The sequence below is a fragment of the Nansenia antarctica genome (assembly GCF_963989245.1).
Source record: "Nansenia antarctica genome assembly, chromosome: 15".
Taxonomy (NCBI): domain Eukaryota; kingdom Metazoa; phylum Chordata; class Actinopteri; order Argentiniformes; family Microstomatidae; genus Nansenia; species Nansenia antarctica.
Genome location: NC_137685.1, coordinates 23,655,867 through 23,674,908, shown reverse-complemented (window position 1 = coordinate 23,674,908; position 19,042 = coordinate 23,655,867). Strand labels below are relative to the sequence as shown.

Below are 19,042 nucleotides of genomic sequence, written 5' to 3'. Positions count from 1 at the left end.
GGCAGCTATATTCTGTTTTACACTTGACATGTGTCTTACCTTGGTGTGAGCGTGGAGTCCAGGTGTTCTGTGTCCGTCGCTGGTCAAGTATGTCTAATAGCGGCCGCGGGAGAGTCGACCAATTCTGAAACTCCAGGAAGTAACTTAGCACTTCAGGCTCCGCCTTCTTCAGCCTGAAACCAATCAAACACAACAGACGATGTAAAGCAGTGACATTAGCTTATAAGAGTTTCTGTATGTGTGTGTGTGTGTGTGTGTGTGTGTCTTACATGATGGGCTGCAGGAAAAGGGAGGTCTCCAGTCCTGCCTGCAACAGAGCGGGAAGCCAGTAGAGAGCAGTCCGTAAGCCTGCGCTCAGCGCCACATACAACAGCTCACTCAACTCCTCTGGCGTGAACATGCTTCTGCTCTTCTCCTCTGGTCCGGATATGTTGATGCTCTTACTCAACTGCTCTGGTCTGGAGATACTCCTTTGCTGGATTATTTGCTGCAGCTGCTCGGGTTTGTGGGTGCAAATGGCATAAATCCATACAGAAATCCATCCATCCATCCATCCATCCATCCATCCATCCATCCATCCATCCATCCATCCATCCATCCATCCATCCATCCATCCATCCATCCATCCATCCATCCATCCATCCATCCATCCATCCATCCATCCATCCATCCATCCATCCATCCATCCATCCATCCATCCATCCATCCATCCATCCATCCATCCATCCATCCATCCATCCATCCATCCATCCATCCATCCATCCATCCATCCATCCATCCATCCATCCATCCATCCATCCATCCATCCATCCATCCATCCATCCATCCATCCATCCATCCATCCATCCATCCATCCATCCATCCATCCATCCATCCATCCATCCATCCATCCATCGAGAGAGAGAGAGAGAGAGAGAGAGAGAGAGAGAGAGAGAGAGAGAGATGAGGGTAAAGGTAAAGGTAAGACTGGTGGAGTGCAAGGGAAGTGTGTGTGTGAGTAATCAATCCATGTCACTCATAGTGTGTGTGTGTGTGTGTGTGTGTGTGTGTGTGTATACCTCAACACACACACAGAGCCGTTATCTCTGAGGGCGTAGGATAGGGGTGACTCCCAGCCAAAGACAGAGTTACAGTTCTGGCCGTCTGGGCTGAAGCCCTCTCTCAGCAGCAGCTCCACAGCGTGGCTCTGTCCATTCACCACAGCCATGTACAACGGACTCACTGAAGACTCTCCATGGTCACATGCACGATCCGTCACAGTAATAAGCTTGGCTAGGATACTGCAAGGACAAAGACAAAAACACCCACCGACCGACCCACCCACCCACACCCACACACACACACACACACACACAAACACAAACACAAACACACCCACACACATGTGAGAAGATGCCATGTTTCTTTGAGCAGGAGAAAATATGTTTCAAATGCATGTTTGCATACCTGATGTGTCCGAACTGCGCTGCGGCGTGGATGGGGAGCTGTGGCCATTCGCCATGGCAGGCTAGGTTTGGGTCAGCACCGTGGGTGAGGAGAACATCCACACAACCCTCATGCCCTCCTTGAGAGGCAAGCATCAAGGGCGTAGCCAAGTCCAATGCCTGGGCATTAACATTCGCACCTACAACCAAGACATATATTAATTAATATGCAATATATCACAGTATTTATTGGCAGTATATTGGCTCCCATAATATTTATATATATATATATATATATATATACACATACATATATATATATACACATACATACATACATAGCATTGGATGCTTATCTTTCATCTTTTTTGTCGTGTAAACAACTGTAATGATTATGCACATGAAAAATATAAACAACTCCACCAGTAAGCCATCACACACAAGCAGCCATTTACAAAAAGCATACAGATGCAGAGCTGTGTACCTGCATCAATGAGGATTTGCAGGCATTCCTGCTGTCCGTACTGTGCAGCTACAAACAAGGGTGTGATCTTGTAGTCGTCATACACTTCAAGAATACACTTGCCCGCCAGGATACACACATCTCCCTGTAACCCTGAGGAGAGAGTGGGAGTGAATTGCTGTGTGTGTGTGTGTGTGTGTGTGTGTGTGTGTGTGTGTGTGTGTGTGTGTGTGTGTGTGCCCGACTGGCCCCACCTCCTCTACACAGCAGTCGGGCTGCCCGATCACGTCTCTTCACAACACTGGCTCCCCACTGGTGGAATGAGCTCCCCACGCCGCGGCTGTCAGAACGGCAGAGTCACTACCCATCTTCCGTCGTAGACTGAAGACCTATCTCTTCAGGTTACATCTTAACTGCTCACAATGAGTTATGAATAGTCACAATGACCGCGGGAGGAACCTGCTGCTCAGAGTCAATGGAGAGAGGGAATCTTAGGTGAGAGTGCACAAGGTCTACAGTCACAACAATAGGGAAGATTGAGAGGGGGAGTACATATCGTGGCATGTTTCAACTACCTAATTTGGCACCGTCCCCTTCATCCTCTCTATTTCACCAGAGCATAAATGGCTAAAGTGACAATGTAAATATTCATTTTTAACACCAAGCATGCAGACAGCCATCATCGCAAAGCTCTCCCACTCGTTTCTCACCTGCAGCCCTGAGGAGCACACGTACACACGCCGTGGCACCGAGCGCCGCAGCTTCGTGGAGCGTGTTCCAGCCACGGTTGTCTCTGCTGTCCACGCTGAGGCCCCTCTGGGTCAGAGAACGCACCAGCCCCCGGTCGCAGAACCTAGGATGGTAGGGGAAGGTAGGGCAATACCGCTACCTGATTGGTTGGCGAAGCACTCGTGAAGAGCCCCCTCATCGTGAAGAGCCCCCTCACTCGCCAGCCAATGAGGGGGCTTCGCCAACCAATCAGGTAGCGGTATTGCCCTACCTTCCCTGCTTCGCCAACCAATCAGGTAGCGCCGGCAGGCCCGGATTAACCCCCTAGGGTGCCCTTGGGTGACCAGACATGATGTGTGCCCCCCCCCCCAACACACACACCCTCCTACTTTGCAAGTGAAAGTGTGATATTTACTATGGTTACAAAACCCATCGATTTACAAGAGCATATAACTACAGTACAGGCTCATCACAGTTGGGCCTAATGCCGTAGTATAGCCTTTACACTGATGCTCAAATCTGAATGCAACTCACATCACAATGCAACACGACTTTCTATATATAGGCTAATTATTTCCATCATAAATGGCCTGAGACTACATGCTAAACCATAACAAAGGGGGAAAATGCACATACTGTATACTACAATAAAACAAGCTCAATACCAACCAAGTCCAATAACGACTGTTGCAGGCATATACGAATAAGAACATATTGTCTGTCAGCATTAATGAAGCGTACTACAGGTATTATGGAAATAAACAGCGCCTCTCTCTTTGCCGCTCTGCTCACCTTCGTGATGCTGTATCAGACGTAGGCTATAGCCCTGTGATGCTGTATCAGACGTAGGCTATAGCCCTGTGATGCTGTATCAGACGTAGGCTATAGCCCTGTGCATCACACAGCCTGCCCAAATCAGCCACAGCCTCATATTAGCCCCAAATAATCATAAATAAGCCTTACCTTTAGCAGAACTTATTTTTTCTTGATTTTACGCAGGCAAAGTCGTTTACTAAATCCTCAAAGTCCATCTCTTTGACCAACTCGGATTCAATTGCCAGCAGGGAATCTTATTATTATCAGGCCTCTCTTATTGCACTATAGTTCTCTCTCAACGCTTTGGTAGAGTCAGTCCTACAACTCCATCTAGTACTGGACAGTGGTTTTAGAGTCCTGCTGATGTTCACATCCTTCTTTTTAAATATCCGGCTCCATCGGTGAGAGGATGCTGCACAAAACGCATACAATGACTGAAGTAGGTCAAAGAAATCACTCGCATCCTTACAGCTATTAATGCTGTTTACACCGACAACATGAAGGGAATGTCCAGCACAGGGCACGTAATGAATCAGGGGGTTTGCTTTTTTAAGATGCGCCTGGAGGCCGTTATATTTACCCGACATGTCTAACCCCAGGTCATGACATGAACCATTCTTACTCCACATTCAGGTCATGACATGAACCATTCTTACTCCACATTCAGGTCATGACATGAACCATTCTTACTACACATTCAGGTCATGACATGAACCATTCTTACTCCACATTCAGGTCATGACATGAACCATTCTTACTCCACATTCAGGTCATGACATGAACCATTCTTACTACACATTCAGGTCATGACATGAACCATTCTTACTCCACATTCAGGTCATGACATGAACCATTCTTACTCCACATTCAGGTCATGACATGAACCATTCTTACTCCACATTCAGGTCATGACATGAACCATTCTTACTCCACATTCAGGTCATGACATGAACCATTCTTACTACACATTCAGGTCATGACATGAACCATTCTTACTACACATTCAGGTCATGACATGAACCATTCTTACTCCACATTCAGGTCATGACATGAACCATTCTTACTACACATTCAGGTCATGACATGAACCATTCTTACTCCACATTCAGCAAGACTTGCTCCAGTGTGGCTGTGAATGGGCTCGCTCGCTCTGCTACACACACACTGTTAACTTCGGTGCTAATTTTAGGCCTAGGTGAAATAAATAAAAAAGTCAAATTTTTAAGTGTGGCCGTATGTCTGGAGTCTTTGCCTTGCTTAGTTTTTCGCTTGGCAGAGCCACTCAGTTGTCGCCTGGACATTTGGATTTCTTCGTTGATAGTTTGGCGGCACTGCGTCATCGCGCACTTGTCTGTGACTGGGGGGGGGGCACTTACACCGAAATCGCAATTATTTATCTTTTTATACATGATAGCCTAAATATAACCGTTAGTTTTGTACCTATGTGGATGACTTCCAGTAAATATAGCCTATATTTTAAAAATGTGCGCAAAATATTTTAAAGGTCTCTTCATTGTCCGAATAATTTGGTGCCCCCCCATTGGCTGGTGCCCCAGGGCGTTCACCCGATGCAATATACGGATAGTCCGGGCTTGATAATTATCTCCTCCTCAGTCAAGTGGTAAGCTATGGCTGTGCTCTCAGTGACGGGGGAGGCTGGTGGAGGTAGGAACCAGAGGACAGGCTCATTGTAACACATGTATTACAATGAACCCGTCGACCTCCAGCAGCCTCCCCTGCACAGTCAGGAAGAAGGGAAAAACCTTGGAAATAATCCTATGAAGAAACCCCTCAGTGGAAACAGAGCCTGAATTAACCTCATCTGTCCTGTAATCAGCCAAGAGATCAGATAAGACTGTCAGAGGACAATCATCTGGCACTGACCATCTTCCTGAGATACAGCTCTGAAAGCTGAGGGTCAGGGGTCGCTAGGATGTAGCCGTGCATTATTGGAAGTGAAGTGAGGCAGTGTAACGAGGGTGTGTCACACAGTTACACAACTACACACAACTACCACAGTTGAGCCGATAGCAGGGGAGGCTGGTGGAGGTAGAAATGGGAGGACAGGCTCATTGTAATGCAGGGAATGGAACAGGGAATAGTATCAAGCACACATGTTTGCATAGGCCGTCGACAAAAAGGAGCGATAGGCGTAAGTAAGTAAGTAAGTACACATGTTTGCGTTCCATTATAATGAGCCCATCCTCCTGTTTGTATCTCCACCAGTCTCCCCTGGTATATAGCAAAAATAAAAAAAGATATATCTCTTAGTAGTGGGAGATGAAGGTAACTAAGGGTTCTGATAGATAGATAGATAGATAGATAGATCGATCGATACTTTATTGATCCCTGAGAGAAATTCACGAGTTACAGAAGCTCTGACCACAAAAACAACAACAAAATAAAGTGACAATTGAATAATAATCCAAATAAAATATATAAAAATACAAAATAAAGATAGACCAATAGACACGTGGGACCTTATCTACAGTAGAGAACTTGTTTACCTTCATCAGTTGGTTCTTGTTGTAGTTGTGGAAGTCGTACTTCCTCTGGCAGTCTTCCTTCAGCAGCAGGTTGTACAGAGCGATCCACACCTGGCCGTCCAGCTTCGTCATCTTCACACGGTCCTCCGGTGGAATCTTCTGCCATTTGCCACCTGCCGTGTACTTCTCCACCTCGCCTGTAGGGGGAGACAGAGTACGGCTATAATGATATGTAGGGTAAGGGCCATGCAAGCTTAATTCATTGTTTAATGGAAATGAAAAAACGGTATCAAAGTGTATCAGTTGTTTCTGTAGTGGCTATAAAGATCATGTTTATCAACTTCATGTTATCAAACCAAAAATTGTCTTTTGATCTATTTTCCAGATTGATGTTCAGTGACGTGTGTGTGTGTGTGTGTGTGTGTGTGTGTGTGTGTGTGTGTGTGTGTGTGTGTGTGCGTGTGTCTGAGCGTGTGCAATCTGTGCATGCACTTAGACTATCCACAGATTTAAGTACGTTAACATGTGACCATGTGCATGCATTTGTGTGTGTGTGACAAACCTGCAGTGTAGCGACTCCAGGGGCAGTTCTCTACCAGCTGCACCAGGACACAGGGCAGGTTATGAGTGCACAGCATCCTACTGATCACACTGATACTGTAAAACAACAAGGGCAACCATTTTCATCAGCAACATTACTATTATCACAAGAATCTATATATCTAAAGATTAGGGTTTTTTTTTTTTTTTTTTTCAATGTAACCTTTATTTTGGCAGGGAGTCCCACTGAGATCAAGGTCTCTTTTACAAGGGAGCATACCGGTACATACAATTTAAACAAGAAAAAGGACCACATTGTTCAATGAATGTGCTGTCAAGCTGTGGGTGAAATCTGGTGAGACCTCTAAGTCTGTTCACCAGATCAGTATCACCAATCACTTTTGTTTGTTAATATTTGTATTAATACTCCCAAAAAGATAGTTTTGATTAATCTACTGAACATCTACATGAACTACATAGTTGAGTTTTCTACAACAGCATGTTTGGATACTGGATTCTGATTGGCTAGCAACAGTGGTAAATATCCCAACAACCTTCAGTTCAGACTGCATTTCCAGTATCAATGCGCCTCCCAATCTGATTAAGTACACCTGTGCTGACCTACAATGCAATCGTTGATCTTAGTGCTTCAAGTCCCACGATGTAACACATTATCTAAGTCACATTCTCAAAGTCACATTATCTAAGTCACATTATCTAAGTCCCTAACGGACCCGTCCCAGTGAATCCCATACCTGTCAGTATGGTCTGTGATGTAGCGCAGGACAGACAGAGCCTTGAGGGAGATGTCAAACTCCAGTGTAGTATTCTGCCCCTGCAACTCCTGCATCAGACACACACAGCACAGTAGAGCTCTTACAACCAAAGCACCTCCTCTATCCTGGGTTAAACAACGCTCTACTTGCCTGGAATCCAGACGGCAGATTTTTCAGTGTTGTGTTCATGTTTTTATGTTGCGTTTCCCTCAGATGTTTTCTTAAGCAGGGTACATTTACATTTGACATTCTTACCATTTAGCAGACGCTTTTATCCAAAAGTGACTTATAGTTAGATAGATTACAGGGACAGTCTCCCTGGTGTAACTTAGGGCTAAGTGCCTTACTCAAGGGCACACTAGTGGTGGTGTTCCCAGGTTGGGATTTGAAATCAAGCCCTTCTGATTACCAGTCCAACGTGGAGGGGGTGGGGTTAGGGTTAATAGTAGGAGAAACGCTGGTGTTGTGTACTATTTAAATATTTTCACGTGATTATTGTTATATCTGTATAATAATAATATATGATTATATCACGTGTGATTTGCTCCTCTGGGATGAATACAGTTCTGTTCAACTGAATTGAAGTCAACACTGCTACACTCTTCACCTGTATGGAGGAGAGGTCTGCACTCGGTGTTCCATTAAGTCTGTCCTGCTTGGGGGTGTCGTCCTTGGAGGCTCGGCCAACCAGCAGGGTTAGTTTGCGGTGACAGTAATCAACCAGGTCCAGGACCGAGTCACCAGCTGCCTCACAGGAATCCTGTAACCATGGCAGCACACACAAACTGTATTCAGTGGCATCCTATGATACACACGTGTGTTTGATACCATTCCTCATTCCGTCCCATGCATTAGAATGAGCCCATCCTCCAATTTCTACCTCCACCAGCCAACCCTGCACCTCACTGATGGTTCGATTGTAATTTACACAGTTAAAGTACACATATAAAATATACATAGAGCTTCACAATGATCCTGAGATGTTTAAAAAAAAACAAGCAAACTGCAAACATTGCTAGTGTTGTGCTGAGGCGTATGTAAACTACTGCTCACCTTATGATACATAACTGTTTCCAGAAGGTTTATGATTGAAACCTCGTGGCGAATCTGAATGTCAGACAATAGAGCAGAAGAAACAATGGAATGAACTGTCAGTATAACAACGACATCAGCATGTGAATACAGAATGTCAGTGGAGGTAGGAGGTGGTGCATTCCTTGCATTACACTGAGCCCCGTCCTCCGATTTCTACCTCCACCAGCCTCCACTGTAATATGATCACAGCGGAGGTCAGACACGGTTTCTCCTCTCACCACCATATACAGAGGAAACGTGCTCTTCGGATCGAAGTCCCGAAGCTGACAAAGAATAGGAAACACTTTTTGTTTCCAAACCTCCACCAGAATCATCTCATGGACCAAGGTGGGGATCTGGGGAAGAGGAGAAAAGGAGAATGCATTTTTGTCAATGGAACCAGCCAGGGCCAGAGTGGTCTTATAATCGATCCTTCCTTCCTTCCTTTCTAGATTGAATGAAATCACTGATCTGATATGACTCGATGGGTGAAGGCAATGCATGCTGTGTGCAAAGCGTGTTTAAACCAAACCCAATCCAAGCTAATTGAGTATGTTACTTCAAGGGGGAGGAAGGAAGGACGCATCGTTAGAGTATTCGAACGGGCCCCATCATTGGAAGCACACTACTAGTGTTATTATCATTATTATACTTGAATTATTCCAATTGGAACAAGATCGCCTGACTGTCTTAAGACATTGATATTCAGTGTCTTAAGACACCTCAAGATGTTCTGTGTCTTCAAGACACAGAAAATATGGCTCTTATGCTCCATGTCTTAAGTGAGTGCATGAGTGCATGTCTTCAGGTTAGGTCTTAAGACGACTTAAGACAATCTTGACAGACAAAATGTCTTATTTTGGTTAATTAAGCTCACCTTCCCGTGCGACACCAGGAGCTCCTTGATGAACTCGTCATGCGTGAATGAAGCGACTATCGCCTGCATGTAGAGTTTTTCTATATACTCCTGTTGTCTGAACCACCTGTCGATCAAGAAACACAACGGAATGAGCTACAAACAGAACATCATATCGCTGACAGATTCAAAATGTAAAGTTCAGTTAGACTAGAGGCGAACCAGCTAGCCGCTAGCTAGTGTGTGTCCCTGCGACGCAGAGCAGCTTTCCACACCTGGGAGAGCCCATCTCCTTCAGAGAGAACGTTTGCAGACTTAGGACGAATCCTTCTGCCTCTCCAGACGAAGTAACTGACTCCATATCTCAGACTTGTTAAATAACAAAGCGATGTAAAACAACGTGTGACGTTTAGAAATAAAAGGAGCGAGTTACGATAACGGCCGAGGAAGTGGATTCTATGATGGTGAGCAATGACTTCTCCAACAGCATGTTTGGATACTGGATTCTGATTGGCTAGCAACAGTGGTAAATACCCCCAACTCCCTTCAGTTCAGCTCCGACCGCTTTTCCAGTATCAATGCGCCTCCCAATCAATCTGATTAAGAACACCTGTGCTGACTCCGCCCACTGTTTATCCAATATCAGTCTACCAATCTGGAGTGACATTCCAAGGCACCAATCACGAACAAGTTGGCTCAAAGGCCAGTGAATTGTGGCCTAGCCTACAATGCAATCGATATAAAGATATTACATACCTGGGCTCCATCTTAGAGGCAAATCTTTCCGGAGATAAAATGGCAGCAAAAGTAATCAAAAAAGTGAACCATAGAACTAGATTCTTGTACAGGATATCCTCACTTGTCAGTAAAAACACACTGAGGACCCTATCAGGAGCTCTCATTCAATGTCACTTCGACTATGCCGTAACATCATGGTACTATAGAACCACAAAGGCCCATAAAACAAGACTCCAGACAGCCCAAAATAAACTGGTTAGGCTTCTGCTAGGCCTCAACCCTAGGACACATCTAACCGCTGCTCATTTTTTGAGCCTTGATTGGCTACGAGTAGTTGACAGAGTGCAGCAGCTTGCACTGGGCCTGGTCTTCAAGATACGCTACACCACAAAGACACCCAAGTACCTGTCAACATACTTCCAAAAAGTGAACAACGTCCACACATACAACACCAGAGGAAGCTCCACGAACCACGTTCAACCGCGTTGCACCACAAACAAGGGGTTAAACTCGTTTGCAAACTATGCAGTAAAAATGTGGAACGCCCTTCCTATAATCTTAAAGGAGTGCAAAACACTGCCCACCTTCAAAACCACTCTCAAAAAACATTTACAGGAGGCTGCAATCCGTAACTGGACCCTCTAAATCAAAAATCAGATTAAAAGACCCGAACTACCCACTGTACATACTTTGTGTTTTGTCCCCCGCCCCCACCTGTGGTGTATGTCCCCACCTGTCCTACCCGCTGTACATACCTGATGTTTTGTTGTATTGTATATCTAGTATTGATGGATGTATTTTTATCTTGTAGATAGTAATAGTTATTTGTCTGTATTATCTTGTAGATAGTACTAGTTTTTTTTTTCTTTTCCTGTCTGTCTTACATGTAACGATGAATTGAAAATCAAGGACCCCAATTGAAATAAGCCAGTGGCTTTCTTGGGTTTTTATCCTTTTAGTTGACCTTGTATGTAATATGTACTCTCATGTACCTACTTCTGCAAATCTTCTAATAAAGTTTTCAATCAATCAATCAATGCTGTTTATGGGACTATATTCTGTGGCGGAAGGATATATGTATTCTGAAATGATTAATCGTTTAAAGAAGTTGTGGAACAGCAGTCAGTCTTCGTCAAACGAAGAAGTGAGAGAACGTGCTGGTATAGAGATGGTAAGTAAGCACGCAGATCAGAAAGAGAAGATGGAAGTACATCGGCCACGTGTTGAGGAAAAGCCCGGATGACCATCAACGCACAGCCCTCAAGAAAAAGGGGAAAGAAACCTGGAGGAGAACCGTCGAGAGGCAGCGGGACATGCCGGGTCTGAGACCCCGGGAGGCGGCGGGCCGCTGTGGCGAGGGACAGAGACCGGTGGCGTCAACTCGTTGGAGGCCCTACTCTTCACACCTGGGGGGTATTCCATCAACGTCGCTAAAGGAAAATCCTGGCTTATTTTTGATAACTTCTCGCGAGACTTTAGAATATGCCTGGATATTTTTAGGAACTCTCGCGAGACTTGTCAGACTAAACCTGGATTTTCTTTTAACGATGTTGATGGAATACCCCCCTGAAGAAAAAAGACCTAAGTCAAGTAAGTCAAGAAATGATTAATGATTGTAAATAAATGAATTTAATGTTACAACTTACAACTGTGTATTTTTAATAATGTTACATCTGTGTATTTTTTATATTATGTGGTAGCTTTTGTTGAAAAGCAATTAACCATTCGAGGGCAGGGGGTTGTGGAGACATTTACCACTGGTACAGGGTGCTCCACAACCCCCTTCCTCTCATGGTAAGTTGCTTACATTTCCACCCCCAGGCTTCACAGCTGCTATGAGGTTCTTGTGCTCAAATGCTGTCTTTGGTTTGTACCAAACAAGTCTTCTGTTACTGTGCATAAATACTTCATCCAAAACACATTGTTCCAGAATTCATGGTGTTTGAAAATGCTTGGACGGCCTGACCTGGCCATGTTGGCAGTTGTTTTAAATGTTCTCCACTTGTAAATTATTTTCAGGACAGTGGAATGGCTGATTTCTAATTGTTTGGAGATCTTTATAAATCCCTTCCCAGACTCATACACATCTACAACCCTCTTTCTGCAGGCCTCAGAGAGCTCGATTTATCTCTCCATGGTGACACCACTCACTTCAACAATCAAGAGCAAACCAAACTAAATGTCTGAGGTTTAAATAAGACAGGCTCCTCCAAAATCCTCTCTAACAATGTTCTAATCATTTACACACAGAGTAGCAATACACAAAGTAGCAATACATGTGGGGGGTGTCTTGTTTTTGCTCACAAGAAAATTGCATTTCCATTAATTCCATTTTACAAATAGATTAAATATTTAAGAAAATAATAATTTCTGTTTCATTTGATTAGTTATATTACCTCCATCCATCAATATTGTTCAAATGAAAATCAAATGTCCATATGTTTAAATATGTTGAAAAAGACAATGGTTTTCATGTAGTATCCTATCTTTTTCACATGACAGCTGCCACTAGAACTGGGATACTTGTCTTAATTAGTGTTCCTACTACTACTACTACTACTACTACTACTACTACTACTACTACTACTACTACTACTACTACTACTACTACTACTACTACTACTACTACTACTACTACTACTACGTAGGAACAGTATTGTTATTGGTGGTATACTCCTTATTATTCTTTTTCCCCGCTTTGGTCAAATAGCTCAAAAAGTCCCTGACCGAAAATGCTATAAATTTGCATGCCACAACTAGAGAGCATCAGTAACTATGGCAGAAAGAATGACCATGATTAAACCATAGGTGGCGCTATAATAACCAAAAGTAAATAATTAACTTCAGAATGCTGGCATTTCCACCCCGGATGTATGAAACTTGGTACGTATGTGTCTTTCCTCATGGGGAACATATTTGCCTCAAGAACCGATAAGGTCCGCCATGATGGATTTTTCTGAAGGTGCAAAATCTGGCCAAATCACCTGTAAGTCTGATTGGTCCAAAATTGCATATGGACATGCATGGTGCATGTCTCTCCTTATGGTGTTAAAGGATAAGAGATCCATTCCAAGTTGGCGGAGAAAAAATATGACGGTCACAGTACAATTATAATGTCATAAAATCAGGATTTATACTGTGTAGACCTGTTCACAACAATACTACCAGACTATAACTGTGGTCCTATTAACAACAATACTGCCAGACTATAACTGTGGTCCTATTAACAACAATACTGCCAGACTAAATTGTGTAAACACTGTTGGGCCCCCTGTGGGGAGCATGCAGCGTCTGGCCAGTAGAGGGAGCTACAGGACTGGTGGAGAGTAGATGAAGACATGATTGAAGACTGGTTGGCGTCAATCATGTCATTGTCATTTGGCATTTAACTTGTGTGTTTTTTTTCTCTTCCGACAATCGGTAGGAAGTGATGGTGAGACCAAGACATAGGCCTACACTATGGACCAGTGAAGACATAGGCCTACACTATGGACCAGGACAGCTTGGCCCGTGCGTCCTCTCTCTCCCTGGCTCGGCGCACGGAGACGGAGGCCCCCCTGGTGGGGCTACCGCAGCAGCAGAAGCCTCCGGGTCTGGGCGGGTCACTCTCCTCCAGCCACAGCCAGTACACCATCCTCCTGGAGGAACCCCCACCACCACCCCACTCCTCCTCCTTCTCTTCCACCCGGCCAGGCTGCTCCACACCGCCTCCTCCTCCCCTCCACCCCCATCGCCCCAGGGAAAAGCATCACCACCCCCACCACCACCACCACCACCACCACTGCCAGGGCAGGCAAGTTCACTCCAAAGTGCTCTTCAGGTAGCTGCTCCCCTCTCACAGGTAGTAGAGGAAGTCATCCAGGTTCATGTTGGGCTCTCTGTGGATGCTCTGTCCCACCAGGAAAGCAAGCTTGTGGGCATACTGGCAGGGTGCAGGCACTAGGATGATCCCTTGAAATAATTGGGGGAGACAATCAACGACAATTTATGCATCAAAAAACAACTTGCATGCCTGAAATGGGAAAACCATATGTAAATACAGTATGTTTGATTTCATAACCAATATGGCGGTGGGGGGGGGGACGGCGTCTGGGGTAGCGGGGGGCCCGGGGCCGGGGACGAGCCCTACTTCTCCACCTCCTCCTCCGCCACCTCCCCTCAGGGTGCCCCCCAGGACAGCTTGGCCCGTTCGCCCTCTCTCTCCCTGGGTCGGCGCACGGAGACGGAGGTCCCCCTGGTGGGGCTACCGCAGCAGCAGCAGCAGAAGCCTCCGGGTCTGGGCGGGTCACTCTCCTCCAGCCACAGCCAGTACACCATCCTCCTGGAGGAACCCCCACCACCACCCCACTCCTCCTCCTCCTTCTCTTCCACCCGGCCAGGCTGCTCCACACCGCCTCCTCCTCCTCCTCCTCCCCTCCACCCCCACCTCCCCCATCGCCCCAGGGAAAAGCACCACCACCACCACTGCCAGGGCAGGCAAGTTCACTCCAAAGTGCTCTTCAGGTAGCTGCTCCCCTCTCACAGGTAGTAGAGGAAGTCATCCAGGTTCATGTTGGGCTCTCTGTGGATGCTCTGTCCCACCAGGAAAGCAAGCTTGTGGGCATACTGGCAGGGTGCAGGCACTCGGATGATCCCCTGAAATAATTGGGGGAGACAATCAACGACAATTTATGCATCAAAAAACTACTTGCATGCCTGAAATGGGAAAACCATATGTAAATACAGTATGTTTGATTTCATAACCAATATGGCGGTGGGGGGGGGGACGGCGTCTGGGGTAGCGGGGGGCCCGGGGCCGGGGACGAGCCCTACTTCTCCCCCTCCACCTCCTCCTCCGCCACCTCCCATCAGGGTGCCCCCCAGGACAGCTTGGCCCGTTCGCCCTCTCTCTCCCTGGGTCGGCGCACGGAGACGGAAGCCCCCCTGGTGGGGCTACCGCAGCAGCAGCAGCAGAAGCCTCCGGGTCTGGGCGGGTCACTCTCCTCCAGCCACAGCCAGTACACCATCCTCCTGGAGGAACCCCCACCACCACCCCACTCCTCCTCCTCCCCCTCCTTCTCTTCCACCCGGCCAGGCTGCTCCACACCGCCTCCTCCTCCTCCTCCTCCTCCTCCTCCTCCTCCCCTCCACCCCCACCTCCCCCATCGCCCCAGGGAAAAGCACCACCACCACCACTGCCAGGGCAGGCCTAAGCTCCGTTCCCTCAGTGTGCAGTATGGCCTGGGAGAGAGAGAGAGGCCCCAGAGCTCTGTCCGCGGTCGCTCTCGCAGCATCCAGTACTGCAGCCTGCACGAGGAGGCCTCCAAGGTAATGCATGGATGCTGGTTCAGGACCCCAGTTTAGAGGTGTGCGTGTGTGTGTGTGTGTGTGTTAGGGCTGGGACGACTCGTCGACTACGTCAATACTTCGACTTGCGTAATGTGCATCGGTGCGTCGCAAAGTCGCAAAAAATTCTAACTGCAATTGCGGCACTGCACCGACGTGGTGGCGGGGGCGCTGTTTCGCAGATAAGTTAGCTTTCGTTTTTGCTAGCGAAATAGCTGATGGTATGTTGACTGCTCAAGGAGAATACATATTTGAAAGTACAGAATGCCTGAGAGCCTTATATTGCATTATATTACATTATATTTTGAATGGTCATCTGGTGCCTGAATATTGTTTTTTTCCTTTACATAAATAATGAAATTTCCACCATAAATTGATGCAGAAAGGGCACAAATTGGTGCATATCAATTCACCAGAATGCAAGAAATTAAGTTTTTGATGTTTAAGGACCCCCAGACAGCCCTGCTTCATGGGTCCCCCCCGATGTCAAACACCACTGGTACCACCTCCGCCTCATTTTGAGCCAGGAAAAACCCTGATGGCCATGTTGGCATTCAAGTTGGCTAAACATAGCAGTGCAGTGTTTCCTCCAGGAATTTTTACATTAGTGGCGGAGACCCTCGATTTTTTTCGCGTGCACGCGCGCTCAAAACAACGACCTAATTTCAACCAAAACTAGAGGGAGGATGAAAAAAAAAAAGAAAAGAATATACAGAATATAAACTTGTGATACCGGTTTCCATCCATCAGCTCTGAAGGTTTACGTTACTCACGGATCCAATGTCGTTCCAAACGAGCAGTCTTGGCTCCGTCTCAAACACAACAGGAAAAGTATGTCCAACTTGGCGAAAGTTTCCGAGTATTTCCAACTTGCGCGAGTTCTTCAACTTGCGACAGTTTTTCAGCAGGGATGGTTGAGTCTGCACGGTTCTCATGCCGGTTCACATTTAGACCAATCAGGAGTAGCCCTTGTGTCACGTCGTCAACTGAATGTTTAATGTCATTAATCTGATTTTGGATCAGCGGTTAGAGAGAGATGGGCGTGGATTTAGGTGCACTTTTAGTCAACATCCATTATAGCGCTGATCTAGGATCAGATATATTTTAATCAGCTAAAATGTTCAGAGGTGGATTTTTTTTTTTTTGTGTGTGGACTGAATCAATTAGTGGCGGAGGAAATTCATTTGTGGCGGCCCGCCACCAATAAATGCATATAGAGGAAACACTGGTATTGGCATCTGTGATATCTACTCCGCTAGGTGTAATTCGGAAATCTGTTCATTGTTATTACACGTTTATTATATTCAACAATGCAAGACAGATGGGTAAATGTAACTTAATAGAGGAATTGAAGGGGATTGTTGTTATCCCAACATGATAATCAGTTGACAGCCCATACCATTGTCTTCCGACGGGTTCTTCAACAGACAGTTGGGAAGCCAGAGAGATCTTGGTTGCGCTGACATGAGACAATTGTGTCCATTCGGTACTCTAAGTGGCCTCTCTCATATAAGCCGGAGTGTGTTATGTTCACTCTGCATACACGTTAAATTCCACAACACTCTGGTCTCAGACAGGGTATGTCTGAGTTCAACAGCTTATCCTGTAAGTAGGGCTGGGACGATGCGTCAACGTCCACTACCCCCCACTACCTCTCTCTCTCGCTCTTTCTTTCTGTCTCTATCGCGCTCTCTTTCTCTCGTCTGTCCATCTGTCTCTCTGTTTGTCTGCCTCTCTGTCTGTCTTTCTCTCTCGCTCCTTCTCACTCTATCTGTGCATGTCTATGTTGTTCTTAGGTCGTTCGTCTGTTTCTCAGGGGGGTAGTTGCCAGAGAGACTTGTGTGTCCGCAGTACAACGTCCCCCTGCCCGGTCACCGCCACGATGACTCAGCAGACACTAAACCTTGTCCCTTCTTCTTCTCTCCTCTCCCCTTCCCCTTCCCCCCCCCCCACCACCGCCTCTCTCCCAGGTGTGCACCCTGACAAAAGAAGACAACCGCAAGGTGGGGGAGATCCCCGAGGACGAGCAGCTCCATGTGCTGCCCCTCTACAAGGTCTCGCTCACCGACGAGCACGGCAGCGAGGAGGGCCAGCGGCAGAAGATGAAGTCCGGCGCCATCCAGGTGCTGGACAACTTCTGCCGCGCCGTCCGCAAGCTCCCCGAGCCGGAGAAGAAAACCGCGGTCGTCAAAACACACAACTTCCTGGACCCCAACATCGGCGGCGTGGCGGTGGCCCTGGCCCACGGCGCCATCCTGATTGAGTGCGCCCGGCGCGAGCTGCATGCCACCACGCCGCTGAAGAGGCCCGACCGCTCCCACCCCACGCGCATCTCCCTGGTCTTCTACATGCACAAGAACCTGAACCAGCCCGTTCACGGCCTGGCCGTGTGGGAGGCCAAAATGAAGCAAGAAGCGCAAGTACGGGGCGGCGGGGGCGGCGGCAGGCCATGGCAGACACCACGACACAGTTTGCCTTCTATACAACATTTAATCCCCAACAGAGGGACCAGGGGGACATCCTCCCTGACGCTGACCCCCCATCAAAGTGGGATCTGGAGATGGGTGCTGTGGGTGTGGCTACAGGTGTGGAGGAAATAACCCTCCACCAGACCCTCCAGTCTGTTGATGAGGCCAAGGCAGAGCCCCAGGACATCATGACAGCCCCTGAGGTTGTACCACCTCCACAGAGGGAAGGTTGGGAGCCCCAATCTACCCCTCCACAGAGGGATGAGGTGGAGCTTCTTCCAGAGGCCCTCTCCATGGTGAGGACACCTCCCATGACGATTGAGGTGAAGATGCCCAGTGTCCTTGTTGAGAAAATGACCCTCCATCGGACGATGGTGAGGGATGAGGTGGAGCTCCTACCAGAGGTGGAGATTCCCAGTGTCTTCCTCTTTACCCCCAGGGATGAAGACACAAGACCGGAAGTTGCTACCCCTCCACAGAGGGATGAGGTGGAGCTCCTTCCAGAGGCCTTCTCCATGGTGAGGACACCTCCCATGACAGTTGAGGTGAAAATGCCCAGTGTCCTCATTGAGGAAATGACCCTCCACCAGACCCTCCAGTCTGTTGATGAGGCCAAGGCAGAGCCCCAGGACATCATGACAGCCCCTGAGGTTGTACCCCCTCCTCAGAGAGAAGGTTGGGAGCCCCAATCTACCCCTCCACAGAGGGATGAGCTAGAGCTCCTTCCAGAGGCCTTCTCCATGGTGAGGACACCTCCCATGACAGTTGAGGTGAAGATGCCCATTGTCCTCGTGGAGGAAATGACCCTCCATCGGACCTTCCAGTCTGTTGATGAGGCCAAAGAGGCATGTACCCCTCCACAGAGCGATGAGGTGGACATTCCCAGTGTCCTTGTTGAGGAAAATTATCTACCCTGGTTGGAGGCTGTTAGTCAGGAGGTTGAGCCTCCACAACAGCTTGACACTAAAACGTGCTTCTGGAAGGTGGAGCTCCTTCCAGAGGCCCTCTCCATGGTGAGGACATCGCCCATGATGGTTCAGGTGGAGCCTCCTAGTGACCTCTTCGAGGAAGTTGACCTTCTGGATAAGGCAGTGGCCAAAAACACTGTGACCCCGACACAGTTTGTCTTCTTGAAGGCATTTAATCCCCAACAGGGGGACCAGTGTCACCAGCTCCCTGAAACCAACCCCCTATTAAAGTGGGATCTGCTGGAGATTGGCGCTCTGGGTGTTGAGCCTCCACAACAGCTGGGAGTTCGACCGAAAACCTGCCTTGAGGTGAGACCCCAGATTACTACACACAGGGGTAAAAGATGCGCTTCATCAGAGGACAAGGGGCAGGATTTAG

The 19,042-nt window shown here is 47.3% G+C and overlaps 1 protein-coding gene across 1 annotated transcript; it reads right to left on the bottom strand.

The window, feature by feature from the left end:
• Positions 1-265: 265 nt before the first annotated feature.
• Positions 266-9,525, bottom strand: LOC308171266 (zinc finger MYND domain-containing protein 10-like; the record flags this gene model as incomplete). Its single annotated transcript, XM_080546105.1, has 13 exons — positions 266-493; positions 1,073-1,280; positions 1,447-1,507; positions 1,909-1,956; positions 2,598-2,703; positions 5,940-6,115; positions 6,481-6,575; positions 7,214-7,302; positions 7,842-7,994; positions 8,288-8,341; positions 8,548-8,664; positions 9,186-9,291; positions 9,440-9,525. The coding sequence occupies 13 exons, from the start codon at positions 9,523-9,525 to the stop codon at positions 266-268; spliced, it is 1,527 nt and encodes a 508-aa protein (XP_080402231.1).
• Between the last annotated feature and the right edge of the window lie 9,517 nt (positions 9,526-19,042).